Here is a 20,602-nt window from a genome sequence, read left to right on the forward strand (position 1 = left end):
TTTTTCTCTGTGAATACACACATGTGAAATGAGAAATGACCCACCTTGACTTAGGCAATATGAGGCATTGACTCACAGTGTATATCCAGTTTTGTCCACAGTGTAGACCAAAACAGGGTAATGGAGGTGTTTTTCAGTGGCCATCACACAACAATTCAGGCAATCTTTTGTAGTTGTGTCCATTATCTTTTCGGAGACCTTGGAGGTAACTGTCACCCTTTGGGAGTCTATCATAAGCTTAAATATTAATACATTAGCAGATCTGACAAGATCGAGCACAGAATCTAATGTGCACCATCTGAGTTAGATAACTTGTGTTCGTTAAATTACTTGTTTGAGAATGTATATAGTAAATAGAGCACACTATAATTTAATGTGGACCAGAATGGAAAGAAATCAGAAAGCAGACAGCAGGGGCCTGACCTGTGGGCCAAGACAGAAAGCGAGTGTGTCCAGGCAAATCTAAGCCCAGGCCATGGACTGAGTTTACAGGTGTGCAGGCCCATTTCCCAGCCTGTGTTAGTGTGGTTTTGGTAGCAGGACAGTTGATAGTGACCTGGGGACCCAGCTGTGGGAACGCTGTGGTGGAGGCAGAGGCAGAGGCAGAGGCAGAGAGGCGGAGAGGCGGAGAGGCAGAGAGGTGGAGAGGCAGCGTCAAGGCAGAGAGAGAGGAGGCCAGGCGGCAAGGCGGCAGCGAGGCAGCGGAGAGGCAGAGCCAGCGGAGACATTGGTAGAGGCAGAGAGAGGCAAAGGCAGAGGCATTGGTGGAGGCAGTGGTCAACATACCACAATCCAGAGAGTAGGGGTTTCAGACTCTGAGTGCTGTAGGCCCAACAGAAGAATCTGACAGGAAACACAGTAGCCATTGACGCCCCATCTATATCCAGCAGTAAGAGCCAGTCCCTAACTTTTGCACAGTTTGCTACTAACAGTCAGCATCTGCATTCCAGTGTATCTGGGATTTTAACTGTACACAGCTGTGTAGAGCCAACATCATCAGCCTTCTGGATACTAGAGAAACCAGAGTCTTTGCTTCAAGTGTACAAGATATTTTAAGATGTGGTCTTTGATCTAAAGCTCCCTCATTGAGGCACCAGCATTTCTGAAATGTCTATTCCATTTTCAGATTTTTTTTTTGTTGTTGATTTACTTATTAACTTTCTACTGGTTTGTTTGGAGATCTTTTTAGATATTCTTATTTAGACCTTTAGCTCTCTAAAGATTGTTAAGGTATTTATCAGCAGTTCATGTGAGGAGATCACATACATAGTTGTAGATACCTAAGGCTGCCTAGAAAGCATTTCATGGGACATTTTGGCAACGCCTGGCAGCAAAAGTAGTTTTTCTTGGGTAAAAATAATAAAGAGGAAGTAACCCATGGAGTGGAGGTAGAAGCTTGTTAGTCACGGTGACTGATTTTAGTGTGTGATTTACCAAAAAGAAAATATCTCAAGTTTTTGTGGCTTATACTTGTGGCTGTAAGTCTCTAGCTTTTTCTTATATGTATTTATACACAGCTGTAAGAGCAGGTTCTGACACTAAGCTCTAGTTCCATAAGTGGTTCTTGATTTGTCAATAAAGAAGTCCAGGAACCAATTGCTGGGAGGTAGGCTGGGCTTTCTGTTCCCAGGAAGAAGAAGAGGCAGACACAAGGAAGAACAGGCTCCTTGTCTGCCTGGCTTTGGAATGAGGATCACCCAGCAATCACGTAAGATCTTAGGGCTGTCAGGGAGGGGGCCAGATCTTGTCAGCTCCACTGTGGGTGGGTTGCCAGACATATTTGGCAGGGGCAGATTGGAACAGCCCACTGCGTCTGGGGCAGAAGGAGAGAGGGAGCGGTGGTGTGGTAAGAGCATGTAATTCCAGGCAGCAGATATTTGAGCCCAGCAATTGGGATAATAGGCAAGTTAAGACAACAATGCTGTCAGAGTATCTTTTATCTGCAGATTAGATGCTTTCAGGAATGTGCCTAAAGAGACCCTTCCTGGAGCAGAGGCAGGTAGGGAGAGAGGCCTGGTTGTGACTGGCATCAGCCAATCCTGATCCCGGAGCTAAGCCAGGTAGAATGGAAAGGAGCCGGGTGGGGCTGGTAGCAAGGTCCTGGGCAAAGGACGTAGTGTGATTATAAAACTACAGGCAACACACAGTAAATAGGGTGTAGCAGCTACTTTGGGATTGAGACTGAAGGTTTCACAGACAACTAGAGGTAAAAACTAACATTATATTCAACAGATTTTATATTTTACTACACAGAAACCTGTATGTCTAATTTAATACCTGCTCCATTCACAATAGTTAGGAATGGGACCAGCTTTTATGTTCTTTAAAAGGTGAATGGATAAGGAAAACTTGGTACACATACAACTGGAACATCACTCCTCTGTAAAGAAAAGTGAAGTCATGAAATTGTCAAGTACATGGACAGAACTAGAAAACATTGTAGTTAGTGTTGTGGCCTAGGTCAAGAAAGACAAACACTGTATGTTCTCTCATGCAGATCTTAGCTTGAACCCTTTTGTTTTGTGTGTTTAACTTGGGGCACAAGTAGGAGCCAGGAAACTAGAAAGGGGACTTTATGAAGAGAAGGGGACAGTAGATTATAGAGAAAACAACTGCAGAGTGGTACAATGTTGGTGGTGAAAAGGCTTAGGATAGAGGGGCCTGGGACAATGGAGGAAATCAACTGTGGGTGTTGTGTTGTATAAAAAGGTAAAGAGAGAGGGAATATATTTTGGTGGAGGTGTAGTCAAGTATATGGGAAGGGGGTGCCTCCGCGGGCCCATGGTGAGGCATTCCTTCCCTGTGAGCGGCCAGCCATACAACAGTATAGTATAGAACAGAGTTTATTCAGGGCAGTTTAGTCAATGAAAACTTAATTAGCCATAATTAAGAGGGTAGTAGTGTCAGAGAAAGGCAGAGAGAGAAAGAGAGAAAGAGAAAGAGAGGATAAAGAAGGATGAGGAGGAAGAAGAGGAGAAAAGCCAGCCATGAGCATGTGGAGAGAGAGAGAGAGGGTGGAAGGGAATGGGGAAAAGGGGGAAGGAGCACGAGGACAGAGAGGGAGCAAAAAGGCAAGAGAGGGGAGGGGGCAAGTAGCCCCTTTTATAGAGAGTCAGGCATGCCTGCCTGTTGCCAGGTAGCTGTGGGTCAGAGCTTAGACAAAATAATAACATTGCAGGTTTAATTTATAAGAATTTGTTTTGGTTTAATTAAATAAGAAAAAAATTAGGAAGATGCAGTTGTGGAGCTGGAATAGGTTCATCATGATCTTAATTACTTCCTGCTGACTTTGGAGAGCTGTGTCTCTAGGAAACCTCTAAGAATGGGTATGGGAATGTTGTTCCAGTCTTAAGAGAACTGGCTGTTTCTTTGTTGTCCAGGGTCTGAAGAACTGTATGTGTGGGTAGATCAAAAGGAACATGTCTAGTAGAAGCATCTGTATCTGTGAGAGAAGACTGGAGCTTTTCTAGTTTGCTTTTCTGGAGCTGTCCTGGATGTAGTAAGGACTTGACAAGATGCTGCAACACACACATATATATTATAGGTAGAGAATAAGATTAAGTATCTTTGAGAGAGAGAATTTTTTTTCTTAGATGCACATTTGAAACCCAGAGGAATCCCACGCTCTGGAATAGGGAGTAAGTGGGAACTTCAGGCCATTGATTAGCAGATGTGCTTATCTGGATGGAGTCTATTTGGTCCAGGAGAGGTAGATCTGAGTGGGTTTCCTGTAGCTTATAAGTATACAAAAGAGATAACAACATGAGTTAACAACTTGAACAGCCTTTAAGATGAGCTTTTCATGGAGCTAAAGGAAAAAGAATTTGTGATTATACAGTTGGATCATATAGTGTAATGTTTCATTAGACTTAGGCAAATTTATAAGAACTCGAATAATGTTGGGATGGTGGCCTAGTAAGAACAGGAAATATGAAGCATTTAATCAATGGAAACTGAGTTCAGGTAGGGAAGTAACAGATTACGTCTGTGAAATCTTACATCTGAACTTGTGTATCGTTTATCGTAAAGTCTGTAAAAAGTTTGGCGGTCTTAGTTAACGAATGAATGAGTAGAAGTAGTGGTGGATTATCTTAGGGTAAGGAGCTAGGTCTGTTTTTTAGCTGTCAAGCTACAGTTACCTTAGATGTCAGTGTAGTCAGAAATTTGGGTAAAAATAAATTAAAATCTACCAGTCATCTATTAGTTAAAATTTGACAGAGTTATCTATATTCCACTAGCTAAATAGTTCCCTGCAGACTCCATGGCAACTTGGGCAAAGTCAGTCTGGCTTTCAAGCCCAGAAGATAGAGGGTGTTTTATGATGAGTCCCCTTTTTTTCTGTGGATCAGATAATGAGTGAAATGAGAAATGTCTCATCTTCACTTAGATGATATGAGTCATTTGACTCTCTAGTCTGTCCACAGTGTTTCTCAGTAGTTTTTACACCACAATCCAGGCAGTCTCTTGTAGTTATGTTCAAATGTTCTGAGACCTTGCTGTGTAAACTGTTAGTCTTTGGGAGATTCTGTCTGTCATAAACTTAAGTATATTAATAATTATCTTCTGACAAGATTGTGGGTTAAATAGATTGGTCATATCTGAATGGAGCACACCATAATTTAATGGCAATAGCCAAAATTATTTACCAAAGAAGAATAGAAGTGAACACCTTAATTGTTAATTAACTTTGACAGGATATTAATATAAAAACCACACTTTTCTTTAGCTGAGAAACATTTGGCTTTTCATTAGTAGAGAAGAATTTGGCTTAGATTTGGTGTAGAGGATCACAGTGTGAAGGAATAAGAAAGCTGGCAGAGGTGGCAGAAGATCATGGTGACAGAGAGTGAGTTTGTCCAGGTGGGTTCAGGCCTGTGACAGGAACAGAGCTAACAGGCAAGCCTTGGAAACAGGCCAGTCTGCGGAGCAAGAGACAGGCATGACTGGTGTGACCATAGGAAGGTTTACTCTGACTAGTTGGGGGAGGGGCTCACCAGTTCTCCAAAGTTTGGGCTACTGAGTTTTGGATCTCCATGTGATAGTGTGTGGGGGTGGGGGGTGTAAACCTGTGGAGTTTCAAAATCGGAGTCTTAGCACCACATGAAGTTTTTATAAAAAAGACAAAGAGAGGAAGAATATGTTTTGGTGGAGGTGTAGTCAGGTATGTGGGAAGGGGGTGCCTTAGCAGGCCCATGCTGAGGCACCCCTTCCCCCTGAGGGACCAGCCACATGCGGATATAGTATAGAATAGAGTTTATCAGGGCATGGGGAGAGGAGGTAATAGGGTGCTAGAGGCACAGAGGGAGACAGAGAAACACACACACACACACACACACACACACACACACACACACACACACACACAGAGAGAGAGAGAGAGAGAGAGAGAGAGAGAGAGAGAGAGAGAGAGAGAGAAAGAGGCAGAGAAAGAGAAATCCATGAGCAAATGGAGAGGCTGGAAGTGAATGGGAAGAGAGGGGACAAGGTGCGAGAGGACAGAGGAAGCCAGAAGGCTAGAACAAGAGAGAATGGAGGGGGCACATAGCCCCTTTTATAGTGAGTCATGCATTCCTGGCTGTTGTCAGATAGCTGTGGGAGCTTAGACAAAATGCTAACAATGGGTATGGGGGAGTGCTGGGGACTAATCCAAAGCAGGGCTGTTTGGAAAGCCATATGAAAGTGTACAGTCTCACAATGCAGTTAACAATACAACTGCAGGGATAGTTAAAAAAAAATGTGATGTTAGAGAAAAAGGAGGAATTCAGGGCTTAGGGCTGTGTGGGCTGGGGAAGAGTGAAGGGAGAGGGTGGGTCAACCAAAACTAAGGACACGTGAAAATGTCTATGAAAGGCAACGCTTAATAAGCTAATTTCTTACAGCCAACCATTGGAAGGAACATGGGGTCCCCAATGGAGGAGTTAGAGAAAGGACTGAAGGAGCTGAAGGGGTTTGCAACCCCATAGGAAGAACAATATCAACCAATCAGACGCGCCAGAGCTCCCAGGGACTAAACTACCAACCAAGGAGTACAAATGAAGGGACCCATGGCTCCAGCCGCATATACAGCAGAAGACGGTCTTTTCGGACATCAATGGGAGGAGAGGTCCTTGGTGCTGTGAAGGTTTGATGCCTCTGTGTATGGGAGTTCGAGGGCAGGGTGGGTGGGGAACATCTTCATAGAAGCAGAGTGAGACAGGATGGGATAGAGGGTTTTGGGGAGGGACCAGGAAAGGGGATAATGTTTGAAATGTAAATAAATAAAATGTCCAATAAAAAAATTAAAAATATGTAAAACTTAAACAAATGAATACGGTGGGATAGAAAGTTAAAAAAAAAAGCTAATTTCAAAATATAACTTTAAAAAGGAGTTAGAGTAGTAAAGGTTTGCACGGATGGACAATGTTACTCCCAGAAGAAATGGGTTATTAATTGGAAATTGAAGTGCAAGGGAGAAAATTCCTCCCTATGAGTCACTACTCACAGAGACCACGAAGGTCTCCAAAACAGCACAGTCTACTGCTGTCATCCTTGGTTACCTCCTCAAACTGCACAGTAAGGCCATATTTATTGAAGTCTGGCTCCTGAGGTGTGTTCAGCTGCCCAAAGAGAGGATGTGGAGTTGGTGACAATGTAGAGTCGACCCCCCACCCCCCATGACATGAAAATAAGTATCCTCATTACATAAATAACTCTGATGGGAGAGTGTGCATGGGAGTGGGACACTCAGAACAGTTCTGTATGGTTGCACTGGCAGCTTGTCAGGGAAAGGTGAAACTGAAAACAGATCACAGCAGTGTTTTGGTGAAGTCGTAATGTATGGCTCCACTGAGCAGCCTCCATAAAGAAAGCAGTGACTCTTGGCAGGGAATCAACCGCACAGTTTTCCTCATTTGTAGGATCAGGAAGCAGGGTGGAACAGCCATCGGGCAGTGGCACTGTTTCAATAGGGAAATCAATCAGATAAATAAATAGCTGAGTGTATTGAATCAGTATATAAATCAAAAGGCTTACCTTTAAGTCTCTCAAAAAAGTAATTATTGCAATCAGCTGTATTTATTTTAAAGAAAGGGTGAGACAAATTGATATCTTTAAGTTTTTGAAAATCATTTAGAGATCAATTTTTCATAATAGTGGGAAAACAACCCAATGTCGCATTCACTCTGCTGTTGACTCTGACACATGTCAACAGCAATCCCACAGGCCCCGTTAATAGTCTTTTACATTTTTCAGGAGTTTCTTGAAGACGGCTTATGACCATGCTCAGCAGAGAAGGCCAGTCAGGGCCATGGTATCTAGAGAACTCTTCTTTAAGGTCATTTTCATCTTGAAGAGTTAATATCACCCTCTAACTCCTCTTTTTCTTCCCCTGAGCTACCTTCCTTAGGAGACTTTATCAAAGGAAAACTATTATTTTTAGATTATTTATCAAAGTGACAAGGGGGCTCTCTCATGAGGATGGGGGCAGAAGGATCTGGAGTAGACACGGGCTCCTTGTCACTTGCTGGCGCCTGTCTAAGTATGCTCCAAATAGAAAATGCACCAGGAGCCATGTCTACCTCCATTCTTAGTATACCAGTTCTAAAAATCTTTTTCTACTGTGTTCCATGCTTCTACATCTCATCCCTGATCTTTGTTATTCAAATGCTAATTTTCTGCCCTTGTATCTGGTTTCAGTCCAGACACAACATTGTAATACTTATACCAAGAATCTCCTGCCTCAATTTGTGTAAACAGTTCTAACCATTTTCTCTCTGCCTTGTCAATAAATACTGATCACCCACTGTGAAATGAGTGTCCTATCCTTCACAAAGTGTCTGAGGCCAGCCACTGTTACACAGTAAATCCTCTATCCAAAACATATAAATAAACACTTGCTTTAAAATTAAACCTGTTTGGTTTGTCAAATAATACAGCATTTAGCAGTTCTGATTATTTTATTTGCAGTATACTACATTCAGTGTCTCAATGTCCTCTCTCCTATCTTGTGATCCTGTTTCTCAAAACAAAACAACAAAACACACAAAAAAGCCCCCCACCCCAATCCTTTGTGTATTGTGTGAGTGGGCAAACAAAACCCCTAGGCCTTCATGTGCTGTGGGTATTCTGCTGGAAAATATGAGTAAACAAGCCACAAGATGGTTTGACTTGTTTGGAATGGGCAATGATTAGACAAAAAGTAATTCTTCCTCACCGGTTTCATTTGCAGTTGAGACACAGCTCAGAGAGGATATCCTCACAGGATGAAGAGGCTTCCATGAGACTGATAAAGACAGCAGTCACTACCACAAACCACCTAGAAGAGGAAGAAACAGGTATATATTTAATGCAATTTGAAATAAACTAGAAAGGCAGAGAGGAGCAGAACCTCCTGTCCTTAGCCTGTCTGGACCAGTCTCTGTAGATGTGAAGGTGTTGGAGGCCTCTGTTATGTCAGTCACTCTGTTGTGCACACTGTGATGGAGTGCTATTTTGATGGATAAAATTATGTATTAAGTTTTAACTACTGTATCTAAGATATCTATAAAACTAAAAAACACAGAGAATCCTGTAAGGCCCCTTGCTCAAGGATGGATAACTTTCTGGAATGTTTCAAGCCATTCATGTAAGAGAACAAGCCACATATTTTCAATTCTCTAAAGAAAGCAAGTGGGTGGCAGTTAGAATTTCTCAGCAGAAAACCACTGTTCTGTGGTCAGATTCTCCAAATAAACTGCAAGGGAGCTGGTGTGGTTTTGTTGTTCTGAGTTTTAGTGGTGATGCTGGTGTTGTGTGGCCATTTAGAGGTCAGAGGACAACTGTGTGTAGTTTATTGTTGCCTTCTATGTTTCAGCATGTTCCAGGGGTTGAACTCAGATCACTGGGCTTGAACAGCAAGCACCTTTACCCCCTGAGCCATCTTGCTGACCCAAGAGAAACTGTTTTTTCTGCAAAATGCTTTAAGGGATACTTATTCTGTCTATCAAGTTGTAACTTAGGGATTTCTGAGGACAGCAGGCTGAGGAACATGTAACCATAAGAAGAAATGGGCAGGTCCAAGCATAGACTGGTTTTCCTTTACAATCATTTCCTCCAGAACTAATTTTCGTTTTCTTTGGGACAAGTTCAGGGTCATTTGAGTTGTGACATATGAGTTAATTGATAAACCTGCTGCAAACACTCACAGATTTTAAATATAAACACAGGCATTTTCATTTTGTGGATATGTGCGTAGGAAGACAAGGGTATGTGATAAAAGGAATCTCACTTTAACAAAATCCTAAACTGTTTTTCTTGTTTCTTCCAAAGCCTGGTAATATTAAGCATATTTATGCAAGTTTTGCTACATGTGCAATATTATTCAGTTTTTGTGTCATTTGAAAAAAGTCAACATGTGTTCATAATGTGTGTGTATTTTGTAGTATGTGTGTGTGTGTGTGTGAGTGTGTGTTCACTGTAGAATTGCCAATGTCGACAGATCTTAGGTAGAGAAAACTGGCATCTCTTCTGAATATGGTCTTGGAACTGTTGGTTCTATGGTGAAGACTCACAGTTGACACTCTGTACAATAATTGAATAGAAATGGATCACAAATACAAACATGAAAGTTATCAACTTAAATGTACTTGAAGGAAAAAAACTTTGTGAGTGAGAGTTTGTCTCAGGCAATGAATTTTGCTTACAATATCAAAAGCTTTACCTACACACCAGAAAAATACATTGGTTTCAGTGTAATGAAGAGTTTTTGCTCTGGTTCCTTAAAAAACGGTTAAGAAGATAAATCATGGACCAGCGGTTTTTCCTTCTTTTACGCACAAGAAAATACACCTCAAATGCACTGAGAGCTTTAAAACACATTGGTAGGGACTGAGGAAATGGCTCAGAGTTAAGAGCACTTCTTATTGTTCCAAAATTGATTGTGACTATGTTTTATTGTGTGTGCAGTTGTTCGCTTGATAGTTCTGTGAGAGGTGCTATCTTTACACATGAGTTTCCATGTGATAATTGCTAGTGTTTAAACATGCAAATTATTTCATGCCTTGACATTGTTTCCTGCAGTATTGTAAATTCATTCGCTACTTTTATAGCCAATTAATAGACACTTTAGAACTCTATTTGTAGATATATCCATGTTGTCTGACTAGCAATACTTTTATCTCTGTGGCTGTACTGTTATTTCTTGCCGTATTGTTCTGTCTAGGACGCCCAGAGTCACAATAGAATTGTGAGCAGACATCCTTGCCTTGCTCTTTGTCAGTGGGAGTGGGGGTGGCGATCATTCCTGATGGCTGTAATTAAATTTTTCTTTTTTTGTGATTGTAGCCATTACTAATTAATCACTATCCAGGCAGTGGCATTGCTGCTTGCTACCTGTCCCAATGTTCTGTGTTTCCAAATGACAGACACATAGACATAGTCTTTATATTTCTATATGCCTTAAACAGCTCAGTGGTTGGGTCACTTCCTAACCTCCATGTGGCTCTAATCTATATTCTCTCTTTGTTGCCCTAGGCCCAGTCATGTATCCCTCTCAGCCTGTGTTCCCCTGGCTCCTACATGGCAACTATGTTCTCTGTCCTGTCTCCTGTCCTGCACCTCTCAGGCATGGCACTTTGGCTCTCCTTCCAGCATGGAGGATCTCCTTCCTTTTCCTCCTTCCTCTCTCTCCTGCCTGGGAATCCTAAAAGTCAAGCCTCTGTCTGCTCTGCCCAACCATTGGCTGTCAGCATCTTTATTTGCCAATCAGAACCAACTAGAGGTAGGATCCCCCACACTTATATGGAGGACACTGCAAAAATGTTTTTTGGGGAACATAACAAGCAGCTACAGTTTATGACACATATCTGTTGTCAGATTGAGGACATTCCTCAAATCGTAATGTGTTATTACTGTCAGTTTACATGGAATTTGAACTTTTTAAAAAATTTACTGAAATGGTCCTTTTTATTTTCTAATTTTGTTAGTAGGTTGAATTACATTTTTAAAAGCTCATTACAGTTGTGATAGATAGATAGATAGATAGATAGATAGAAAGATAGATAGAAAGATAGATCAGAGCTTAATGTAATCTCAGCCTCAAATTTAATTTTTAGCTAATACTGGCCTTGAACTCATGACTCTATAGCCTGTACTTCCCATGAGCTAAAATTGTAGCTCTGTGCTGCCACACTTGGTACAGTAATTTGCTTTTCTTTCTATTATTCATGTGGTCCTTTCTGTTTTAAACAGGTCTATTCTGATGACACTAATTGAATGATTAGGTCTTGTTGTATCTTTTGTTCCATGACCTTCACCCTTTCTGCTTATTGTTCTGTTATTGGCCTTTAGTTTAATAACGGGGATGTTCTGTGGCAAACATTCTTTTGTCATTGTTGTTGTTGTTGTTTTGACACAGGGTTTCTCTGTATAGCTCTAGTTGTCCTGGAACTCATTCCATAGACCAGGCTGGACTTGAACTCAGAAATCTCTCTGCCTCCCAAGTGCTGGGATTAAAGGCATGCACCACCACTGCCCGGCTGTGGCAAACGTTCTGTTTCCCTTTCCTCTAGTCTTCTGAGAGCCAAGGTCCTCATTTTAGATCGACATTCTGTGAAGGCATTTGCACTAGGAGAGTGTAAGTAAAATCTACAGAGGCTCCTAGGATAAATTTATCCTTTTCTCTAAAAGATTTTTTAGATTGATGTTCTCATATTTATATTTTTCAGATAGAAAACTTCAAGCAAAATGTCACAGAATTGTCTTCCCTGAGTCTCATGCTAGGTGTTGCTGCTGCTATGGAGTGATCATAGTCCTCACTGTAGCTGTAGTTGCTCTTTCTGCTGCTTTGTCAGGTAAGTGACTTACTCTCCAAATTCTGCAGCATTCTGTCCACATTCACACTGTCAGTTATACTACTGACCTCTGTGAGCCAGGCACAGTGGGAAGGGCTCTAGAGAAAACACACAGGAAGTTCCTGTTCTCTGGGAACTTAGGTTCCAGCAGGAAGAGGAAGTGAAGAAACACACAGGCTGTGGTGTGCACAGGAGGCCAGGCTCAGCATCCCTGAGATGACACCATCCAGTAAGCTCTACAGAGATGCAGGCGGCATACATTCACCTGGGGGAACTGTCCAAGGCAGAGAACAAGGAGGAAAAAAAAAGCCCCAAGGAGGAACCTCAAGGAAGTGTGTAGACAGAGAAGAATAATATGGCCAGGAAAGTCCATTGCCTCCCCTCACACCCTATGGTTTAAGTTACTGGGGCTCAACTGTATTTTGAATGTATTAAATGGAAAGTTCCTGAAGTAATGAACTGATAGGGTTTTCATACCACACTTTTCAGACTAATGTAGTAAAATCTTGCATTGTCCTCTTAAGTATGGAAATTGTCCTTTAGTGTAACATGTCCACACTGTATACATTACCTACCCATAGTTCTCACTGCAATCTCAATTATCAGGCTGGCTGCCAACTGGTGTCCATACAGAGTACTTGCTGCTGTAGCATCACTACTGTAGTAAACAGTCATCCAAAGCACAGAATGTGATGCTAGTATAGAAATGCACTTCCTGGGGGCCCTACTGTCAGTGAGCACCTGAGAGAGAATGGGGCACAGGCCCAAGGTGGGAGGCCTTTAAATAAAAGCCCTTCATACTCAGGAGTGGATTCCTACAGATCACTTAGGAAAGCTACAATCAAATTCACACCTCATACTGGGCTCAGGAGGGTATTCCAAAAAGAGCCAAAGCATGTGTGTTATAATTTATTGTATTGTCTACATTTTAGTTTTTAGAAAGACAGAACAGATCTCAATCAAAAATAATACCTATGCTGCTTGCCAAAGCAACTGGATTGGAGTTGGAAATAAATGTTTCTACTTTTCTGGATACTCAAGTAACTGGACATCCAGCCAGGACTCCTGCATGGCACAAGGGGCCCAGCTAGCTCGAATTGACAGCCTGGAGGAGCTGGTAAGAAATGGGCAGGGATTGGTTTGTTTGTTTGTTCTGTTGAATATTGTATTGCCTTGAGATGGAGAGTTACAGATGAAGCCTGAGGAAGGATCCCATCCCAAGCACATGGAGACATGGGGATCATGTGAGTGTGTGCCATTTGCTGATGCTTGACTTCTGACTGAAGCCCTGAGACATTCAAGAAACATTCTCTCATTTAGTGCTCATAGTAGCTAGGAGTCAGTTATGGCATTTTCCTGGGACACCTGGTGGTCATGAGTGCATTCCTGTGTAAAATGACACATGTTACATACTGTTAATAACTGCAATGAGAGGTTAACCCAGAACTAACCTGGCCACAGAGGAATGTGTCACTACATTTGGTAATTTAATTCAATTGAGGTACTTTAGAATTACAAATGTCAAGTGAACTCACTGAGAACTGGTGACTAATGCAGCTCCAAATTCTGTGACCCTCAGTTCCACCCTCCTGTTATCTAGAGGAAGCTATGGTGTGGAGAGACTCAGATCATCTGAAACAAAGAGACACATGTATTGTCAGCTTTTTGTGTTTTATGACAGAATGTCCTAAGGAGATACAATAGGTCATCTAGCTACTGGATTGGCCTGCACAGAGAGTCCTCAGAACATCCTTGGAGGTGGACAGATAACACTGAGTATAACAACTGGTATGTATTTGGAATGTTTTTCCTTCTAATGTGTTTATATGTTGTGATGTCCTTGTGTTGTGGCTATGAGGGTTGAAAGTCAGTGTCAAGTGAAGCCAACTGTACTGGGAAGGAAGAAAACAATGAACCTGAGGGCTGGAGGTGTGGCTCAGAGGTAGAGTGTGCTTACATATATAACACCAAATCCCTAGCAAACTCCACGTCCTGACAAATGTAAGTCATTGGACACTCTCCCATTCATTAGCCATCATCTTCAAAGCATTTCCATGGTGTTATTTCACTCCAAATATTTAGCATGATGGTGGCATCTGGGGTATTTGTTGTCTGCTATCACCACTTGAAAAATCTTTCCTTGGTGATAACTGCCCTTGTGTGATGTACACAGTCCTGCTGTTGTCCACCAAGAGCTCTAAAACCCTAGGAAGCCACTTCAGAACTTCAAGCCTGAGAATTAACAGTCCTCTGTCTTTATTGTTGTACCTGGTCACAGAAGCAGGGACTCCAGGGACATTAAAAATCTTTCCTAAGGCCAGGAAGTGGTGGTGCATGCCTTTAATCCCAGCACTTGGAAGGCAGAGGCAGGCAGATTTCTGAGTTCTAGGCCAGCTTGGTCTACAGAGGGAGTTCCAAGACAGCCAGAGCTATACAGAGAAACCCTGTCTTGAAAAAAAAAAAAATCTCTCCTAAGGTCTTGTCATCAAAGAGCACTGGGAACAAGTCTTGAATATGACAATAGCCATTTTGAAAGTATCAATTTCACTGGAAGGGTAAAACACAGAACCTTTCAGGTTTATAATTAAAGACCTTTCAGCAATTTACTAAGTGGTGCATTTTTTCCACTTTTATACATGTGTAAAAACACTTCAAGAGAGCTTTGAAAATCACCCTTGTGAGGCTACCCAGTGCTGTAGTTCATTTGAACATGGCAGCAAGCATTGTGCACACATTACAGGGTTCAACATGGATGAGTGACAGAGGTGTGGTGATAAAATTGAATCCTGAGGATGTAAAAGTCCCTAGATGCAAAACTAGTTCATGGGATTCTGGTGGACTCTGCTTCATATTACAAACAAGCAGAGAAGATGAGTGAGATATGATTGCAGGAGTGAATGCAATGGCAGCCTGCAGATTTTTTTTTTCTTTTTCTTTAGGGTTCCTGTCCTGGGAAATGGAGAGTATGCCTACTTCAGTAGGAGGAGGATCAGCAGTGGCAGGGGCTACATACCTAGAAAGTGGATTTGTAGCAAGTGCAGAAGCACCTTACAGTGCTAGTAATTTTGTGTCCTGTGTAGAGAGTATGTCATAGCAATCCTGACAAACACATAACATCTCATCTACTGTTGCTTCCTCCTTAGCAGTCTGGTAAAATCATTATTGCAATCAGTGTATAATTCGTGATGACATTCAAGTTGACAACTACCTCTGAGAACTATTCACATGTGTGCTTGGGAGATCATGAATAAATAGGTATTAAATAAATAGGTATTCAGGTATGAGCTGGTACTCACATCTGAATCACACACTAAATAACATCAGTATTAGTAACCTCTATTTTCTCCTTTTTTCTTGTTTCTTAATTATTTTATTTATTTACCATACATGCCTACTCCTAGTGCCCCTTCCAAGAGTTCTTTACCCCTCTCCTTTGCTTCTGAATGGGTACCCTCCAACCTTGCCATAGCCCTACCGATCCCCACCCATCCCACTTTGGGCATCACACTTTTTTGGGGTATCGGGTCTCTATAAGATTAGGTGATTTTCTTCTACTGAGGCTACAGAAGGTAGCCCTCTGCTACAAATGTCCTGGGGGCCACAGACCAGCCCATGTATCCTCTTTGGTTTGTGGTTTACTCTCTGGGAGCCCTAGGGGTCCAGGTTAGTTGACACCATGCTAGGACAGCCATGTTAGGCTTTTGTCTGCATGTTCAACTTTATATCAGTAACAGTGTCAAAGTTTGGTGCCTGCCCATGGGATGGATTCAGAGTTGGGCCGATCACTGGATGGCCTGTCCTTCAGTCTCTGCTCCATTTCTTTCCCTGCATTTTTTTTTCTAGACAGGAACAATTCTGGGTCAAAAATTGGGAAGGTGGTAACCTCTACTTTTATGACCAGATATGAAGTTTTGTTTTTCCATTAGTTGTTTCTTTGAATGACTGGGGCCTTAAAAAAAATGAAGGGCAAATGATACTGTGAAATGATTCTGTTATTACAAAAAGATGATTATTTTTCTGTGGCCTTCAAATATTTTTAGAATTATCAACATTTTCTTACAAAATTCAATGACCAACATAAACGGATACATATACTGTATTAAAACCAATATTGTACTTTCTGTAATTTAATTAATATGAAATGTTTGTCAAAATACTTTTAGATTTACTTATCAGTTTTTCTTTTTTGTTTAAAGTGAACTAAGAACATGTTAAAACAATGCTATTCTACTTTCTTATTTATTTTTTGTAAAAGTCAAATATAAGTATGTCATTTGAATTTTATTCTTTATTTGATTCACTTACTAGCAAGACAGTTAATTACTGAGACCTCTTAAGCATTATATTACTTGAAGTAGTTTATGTCCAGGCCAGCTGGCCAATCAAGTGGGACCCTTAGACCATGTGGAGAAGACTGAGATGGGCGAGAAAATAACAGGCACAGCAAGTCTAGAAGTCTGATCAAGCTGGCAAAATTTTTATTGTTCACACAGGTTATATACTCTGAAAACAGGATATGGGAAGGGGTAGGAAAGGAAAGAGGGCTCTGCAGGTGGAGGAAGCTAGCTGCAGCTGTGGGGTCTAACTAAGTTATTCTCACAAAGCCTTTCTGTTACCAGGGGTTCTAAAAACATCTATCTAGCAAGATGTTGGCTAAATCTAGAGATCAGGAGGAAGGGTTACTAAGGTGGGTTGCTATGAGGCCTTGTTTGAAGTTCTGAAAACTGACAAGTAAATCATGGAAGGTAAGCAGAAAGAAGAATAGTAGATAGGAGAGCCAAGGGTGAGTGTTTGTCAAGAGTAGGGCCTTGCCATGGCTTCCCACAAGTTTACATAATATTAAGTTGTAAGAACAAAATATTTTAGTTTTTATTTGATCATTCACTACTTTGCACTGACAAGTGCCAAAAGGGTCAAAATGTTATGCCACATGCTTCTCTTTATTTAGCTCTGTAGTTCTAACTCTATTGATAATATAGATTAAACCTTCTCACACATGATTAGCAAATATCCACTATTAATCTGGATACCCATCCCCTTTCATATCTATCTATCTATCTATCTATCTATCTATCTATCTATCTATCTATCTATCTATCTATATCTATGTATATATAAAAACAAGGTTTACACATTTTCTTTAAATTTCTGTAATTGGAGCTGAGTATAACTACACACAACATATCTTTACTATTTATTAAAGTATATATTCAGAGCCAGTGACATGGCTCAGAAGGTGATGCTATCTTGACACTAAGCCTGACAACTTGAGTTTGGCACCTGGATTCTCATGGTAGAAGAAGGGACCTAATCCCACAAAGTTGTCCTGTGAGTTTCAAACTTGTGATTTACTCATACAGGAAAATCATTTTAAGAAGTAATAAAAAATTTAGTGTTAGGAGGTAGTTTCCTGAGTTTGCCATCTCAGGAATGATCCCATCTTGCTGGCAGGATCCAAACTGAGTTCATCTTCTCAGGTGCCAGCTCCTATCCTCCTTCTTCAGATATTTCATGTTTGTCTGGTTAACCAGAAAAGGATGTAAGGAGGGAAGATGCTGTTATCCTGTTATCTAAACTAAGGCACAGTCACAATTGTGTTGCTTGTCTTGATTTAATTGACTACATTCATTTACCAGCAAGACAGTTAATTTCTGAGCCTTCTTAAGCATTGTATTTCTTGCAGTAGTTTACATATTGTTGAGTTGTAATTATAAAATATTTTAGTTTTTATTTGATCATTCACTTCTTTGCACTGACAAGTCCCCAAAGGGTCAAAATGTTATGCCACATACTTCTCTTGCCCACTCCCCTGTTCCCTTATTATTCTAAAATTCTGGGCCAGAGTCCAACAGGGGACCTGGCTGCAAAGGGTGACTCAAGGAACCTGAAAACAGGTGCACCTGATAAGTTCCAGAAACCAATGTTTACTTCCTTTTCTTATGCTCTTGTGTTTAAATATGATTGGTCAATACAACAGTCCACCCTGCTCCCCTTCACTTTGTGTTGCCATCCTATAATAATGTGTGTAATCGTCCCTCTGTGCTGTGGTTCAGTTCCCTAACTGGCACTGAACAGCAGTTCCTGTAGCACTCAGAAAATACAGCTTTTATTTTTCATCTTGTATCTCTGAAGTGAGTTTTCTCAGCTTCCACCCTGAACCCAACATAAGTTCCAATATTCTGTGCCTGTTTTTAATCTGCTTTTTTTATTATTAAATAAACACAAGCATATCTCATTCAGAAAACCGTGTTGGTTCGTGTTCTGTTGCTACTTCACTTCACTTTGTTATTTGTTCAATCCATTTTATTTCAGATAAATGGTGTGACTCTGTTTCTAAAATAAAACTACTTTCTCATACAGAAATTACTCTGCATTTAGCAATTTTAATTATCTAATTTATGGTACATGTTAATCTCAAAAATGGAAGGAGAATAATCACTGACCCAAATCATCGTGGTCAAATTAATTAAAGCGTACCAAGATAGTCATAGCAACTGGTAGTCATATCAAGTTAGTCATAGGTGGTCATATAACCTTTTGAGACAAATGTAGGGTTTTTTTGATGGCTATAAACTACTCCTTGAAACAAATATATAATTGCCATTCCTTTAACACACAGAACCATGTTAGGTAAGGTTCCTGGTGGGGCATATCTAATCCTTGAGAAACAGGTTTGATCATAAACAGGAATGAACCTAGTTTGTCTTTCCTATAAGATGGCTTTGAAGCCTAAGATGGAGCCAAGCTGGTTCTTCATACAATTCAGTCCATGTTTCAATTTCCTCTCCTATCTTGTGATTCTGTTTCTCTGAGAGATAAAGAACTCCATGTTGAGTGGATGTTCCACTCAAAAGGGTGAAAGTTAACACGCCATCTGATAAATGGGATCCAGTCATAAGTGGGCTTATTTGGAACTGTCTTGGATTGAAAACAGTAATTCTCTAGTTTCAATTTCAATCTTCCTGTGGCTGAGACTCAGCTCAGAGATGAATGCTGCAGAGGCTGCCAAGGCTTCCTTGGGCCTGATGAAGACAGAGCCCATTTCCACAGACCTCCTGCAGGAAGGAGACATTGATATGTATTCATTACAATCTGAATCAAACTAGAAAGGGCAGAGAGGAGCTTTGTGGAGAAGAACCTCATGAATGATAGTTTGTCATGGTGGGTCTCTGTAGAAGAGGAGATGCTTGGAGGCCTCTGTTTTATTAGTTACTCTATTGGAGTATTGCTCTGTGTAATATTTAAACATAACTGGGGCAAGAGAAGTGAACAATGAATTAATTACAAGGGCTGAGCCATAGGTTTTGTTTGTTCAGTGAATAAAGTGAAGACATGACAATTCCAAGGTATGTATAAGGGGGAGGTTTTATTGTAGATATGAGGGAGAGAACAGTCAGAGTTGTCTGGAAGAGTCTACAGCAGGGACAGAAACTTACAGACTGAATGTGGCTAGATGATTCAGCTTGGCCATGAGAGATGAGAGAGGGAAGGACAATGAGAGAGGAAGACAAGAGACAGCATGGCTAAAATGGCAGGGTTGTGCATAGATGAGAGGCTGAGGGAAACGGAGGTGATGAGCTGGAGGTTTAGTGCAGGGGTGAGGGTAAAAAGAGCTGTGAGGGGTCAAAGGTGCTAAGCGAGCTTTGCATTGTCTTATGACAGTAGGCATGAAAGTCAGCCATTTGTCCTGAGTTTCTTTTGGATGTGACAGTTGGTTTATTTGGGTTTGGGATTTTATTTTATTTATGATATTTTCTTTCTTTCTTTCTTTGTGTCTTTCTTTCTTTGTGTGTCTCTCTCTCTGTCTCTCTCTCTCTCTCTCTTGCTCTCTCTCTCTTTCTTTCTCTTTCTTTTTTGTTTTCAGTGTATGTGTGTATTTTTGTATGTGTATGTGTGTGTGTGTATGTTATATGTTATATGTGTATGTGCCTGTGTGTGTGAGTGTTTAGGTTGCTAGTTCACTCTGTATTTGGTAATAAGCACTTGGTGAATCACAGGAAGTTGCTGTAGACCATGCTTCTTATGTCCCTGAGTGAAGGAAACTCTAACAGCACAGCTTTCAATGTGCACCCCTAAGGCAGTTACCTGTGGTGCTGGGGCTTGTGTTTTGAAGATCCACAGTGCTTCAAGAGAAAGGGGAGAGGTGAGGTGCAGTGTGAGGCTGGACACCCACAGACACCAACAAATCCTCTGACATTTTAGGTTCATGGTAAATTATGGAAATGAAGGACCCTGTGGGAGTTCTGTTTCAATCTTCTGAAGGGAATCTGTCTTCTGTGGTTTGAAAACTGTCTTGTTTCAGTGTTTTGTTTTTAAATTCTTCTCTCTTTCTTTATTTTAATTCTGGTTTACTTGCTTGTTTATTTCATCAAAAGAATATTGGATATCCTGGGAAGCAGTGTTCATACATAGCAAAAAAAAGCAAGTTTGTGAAGAATGTAGATTTTTTTTTTAACCTAAGCTATATATACCCATAGCTGAAACCATTTTCTTTCTTCCCCCTTGCAACAACCCCAAGTTCTTTGAGAGAATGTAGCTCAGTCTGGGACTTTATCTTATCATTTTATCTGGTTTTGTAAATACTTGAGATTGTCCATTATAAATACCTAGTGTTAGCATTTTGTCTAAGTTCTGCCCACAGTTTTCTGGAAATGGCCAGGTATACCTGACTCACTAAAAACGGGCTGCTTATCCACTTGCCTTTTTCTTGTTCCTGCTCTGTCCTCACCCCTTTCCTTTCTCTCTCCATCCCCTCTCCCATCTTCCTCCATGTGTTCATGGCCGGCCTCTTCTCC

General features: G+C 41.0%; 1 protein-coding gene across 6 annotated transcripts in view; it reads left to right on the forward strand.

The window, feature by feature from the left end:
- The first annotated feature begins 1,408 nt into the window (after positions 1 to 1,408).
- Positions 1,409 to 20,602, forward strand: part of LOC117715751 (C-type lectin domain family 2 member D11-like) — a 117,206-nt gene continuing 98,012 nt past the window's right edge. For 2 of the 6 annotated variants that reach the window (XR_013112646.1, XM_076940629.1), the window contains exons 1-6: positions 1,456 to 1,708; positions 5,880 to 6,121; positions 8,207 to 8,312; positions 11,682 to 11,807; positions 12,740 to 12,924; positions 13,489 to 13,595. Coding sequence is in view for 5 of the 6 variants with exons in the window: in XM_076940629.1 (XP_076796744.1) it covers positions 1,687 to 1,708; positions 5,880 to 6,121; positions 8,207 to 8,312; positions 11,682 to 11,807; positions 12,740 to 12,924; positions 13,489 to 13,595 (788 nt within the window). In the remaining variant the exon portion in view is untranslated. Of the gene's footprint in view, positions 1,709 to 5,879; positions 6,122 to 8,206; positions 8,313 to 11,681; positions 11,808 to 12,739; positions 12,925 to 13,488; positions 13,596 to 14,746; positions 16,025 to 20,602 lie in introns of those variants that run through there. The other 4 variants (XM_076940628.1, XM_076940624.1, XM_076940625.1 and 1 more) reach the window with 4 other exon arrangements.

The sequence above is a fragment of the Arvicanthis niloticus genome, chromosome 9 (genome assembly GCF_011762505.2).
Source record: "Arvicanthis niloticus isolate mArvNil1 chromosome 9, mArvNil1.pat.X, whole genome shotgun sequence".
NCBI lineage: Eukaryota > Metazoa > Chordata > Mammalia > Rodentia > Muridae > Arvicanthis > Arvicanthis niloticus.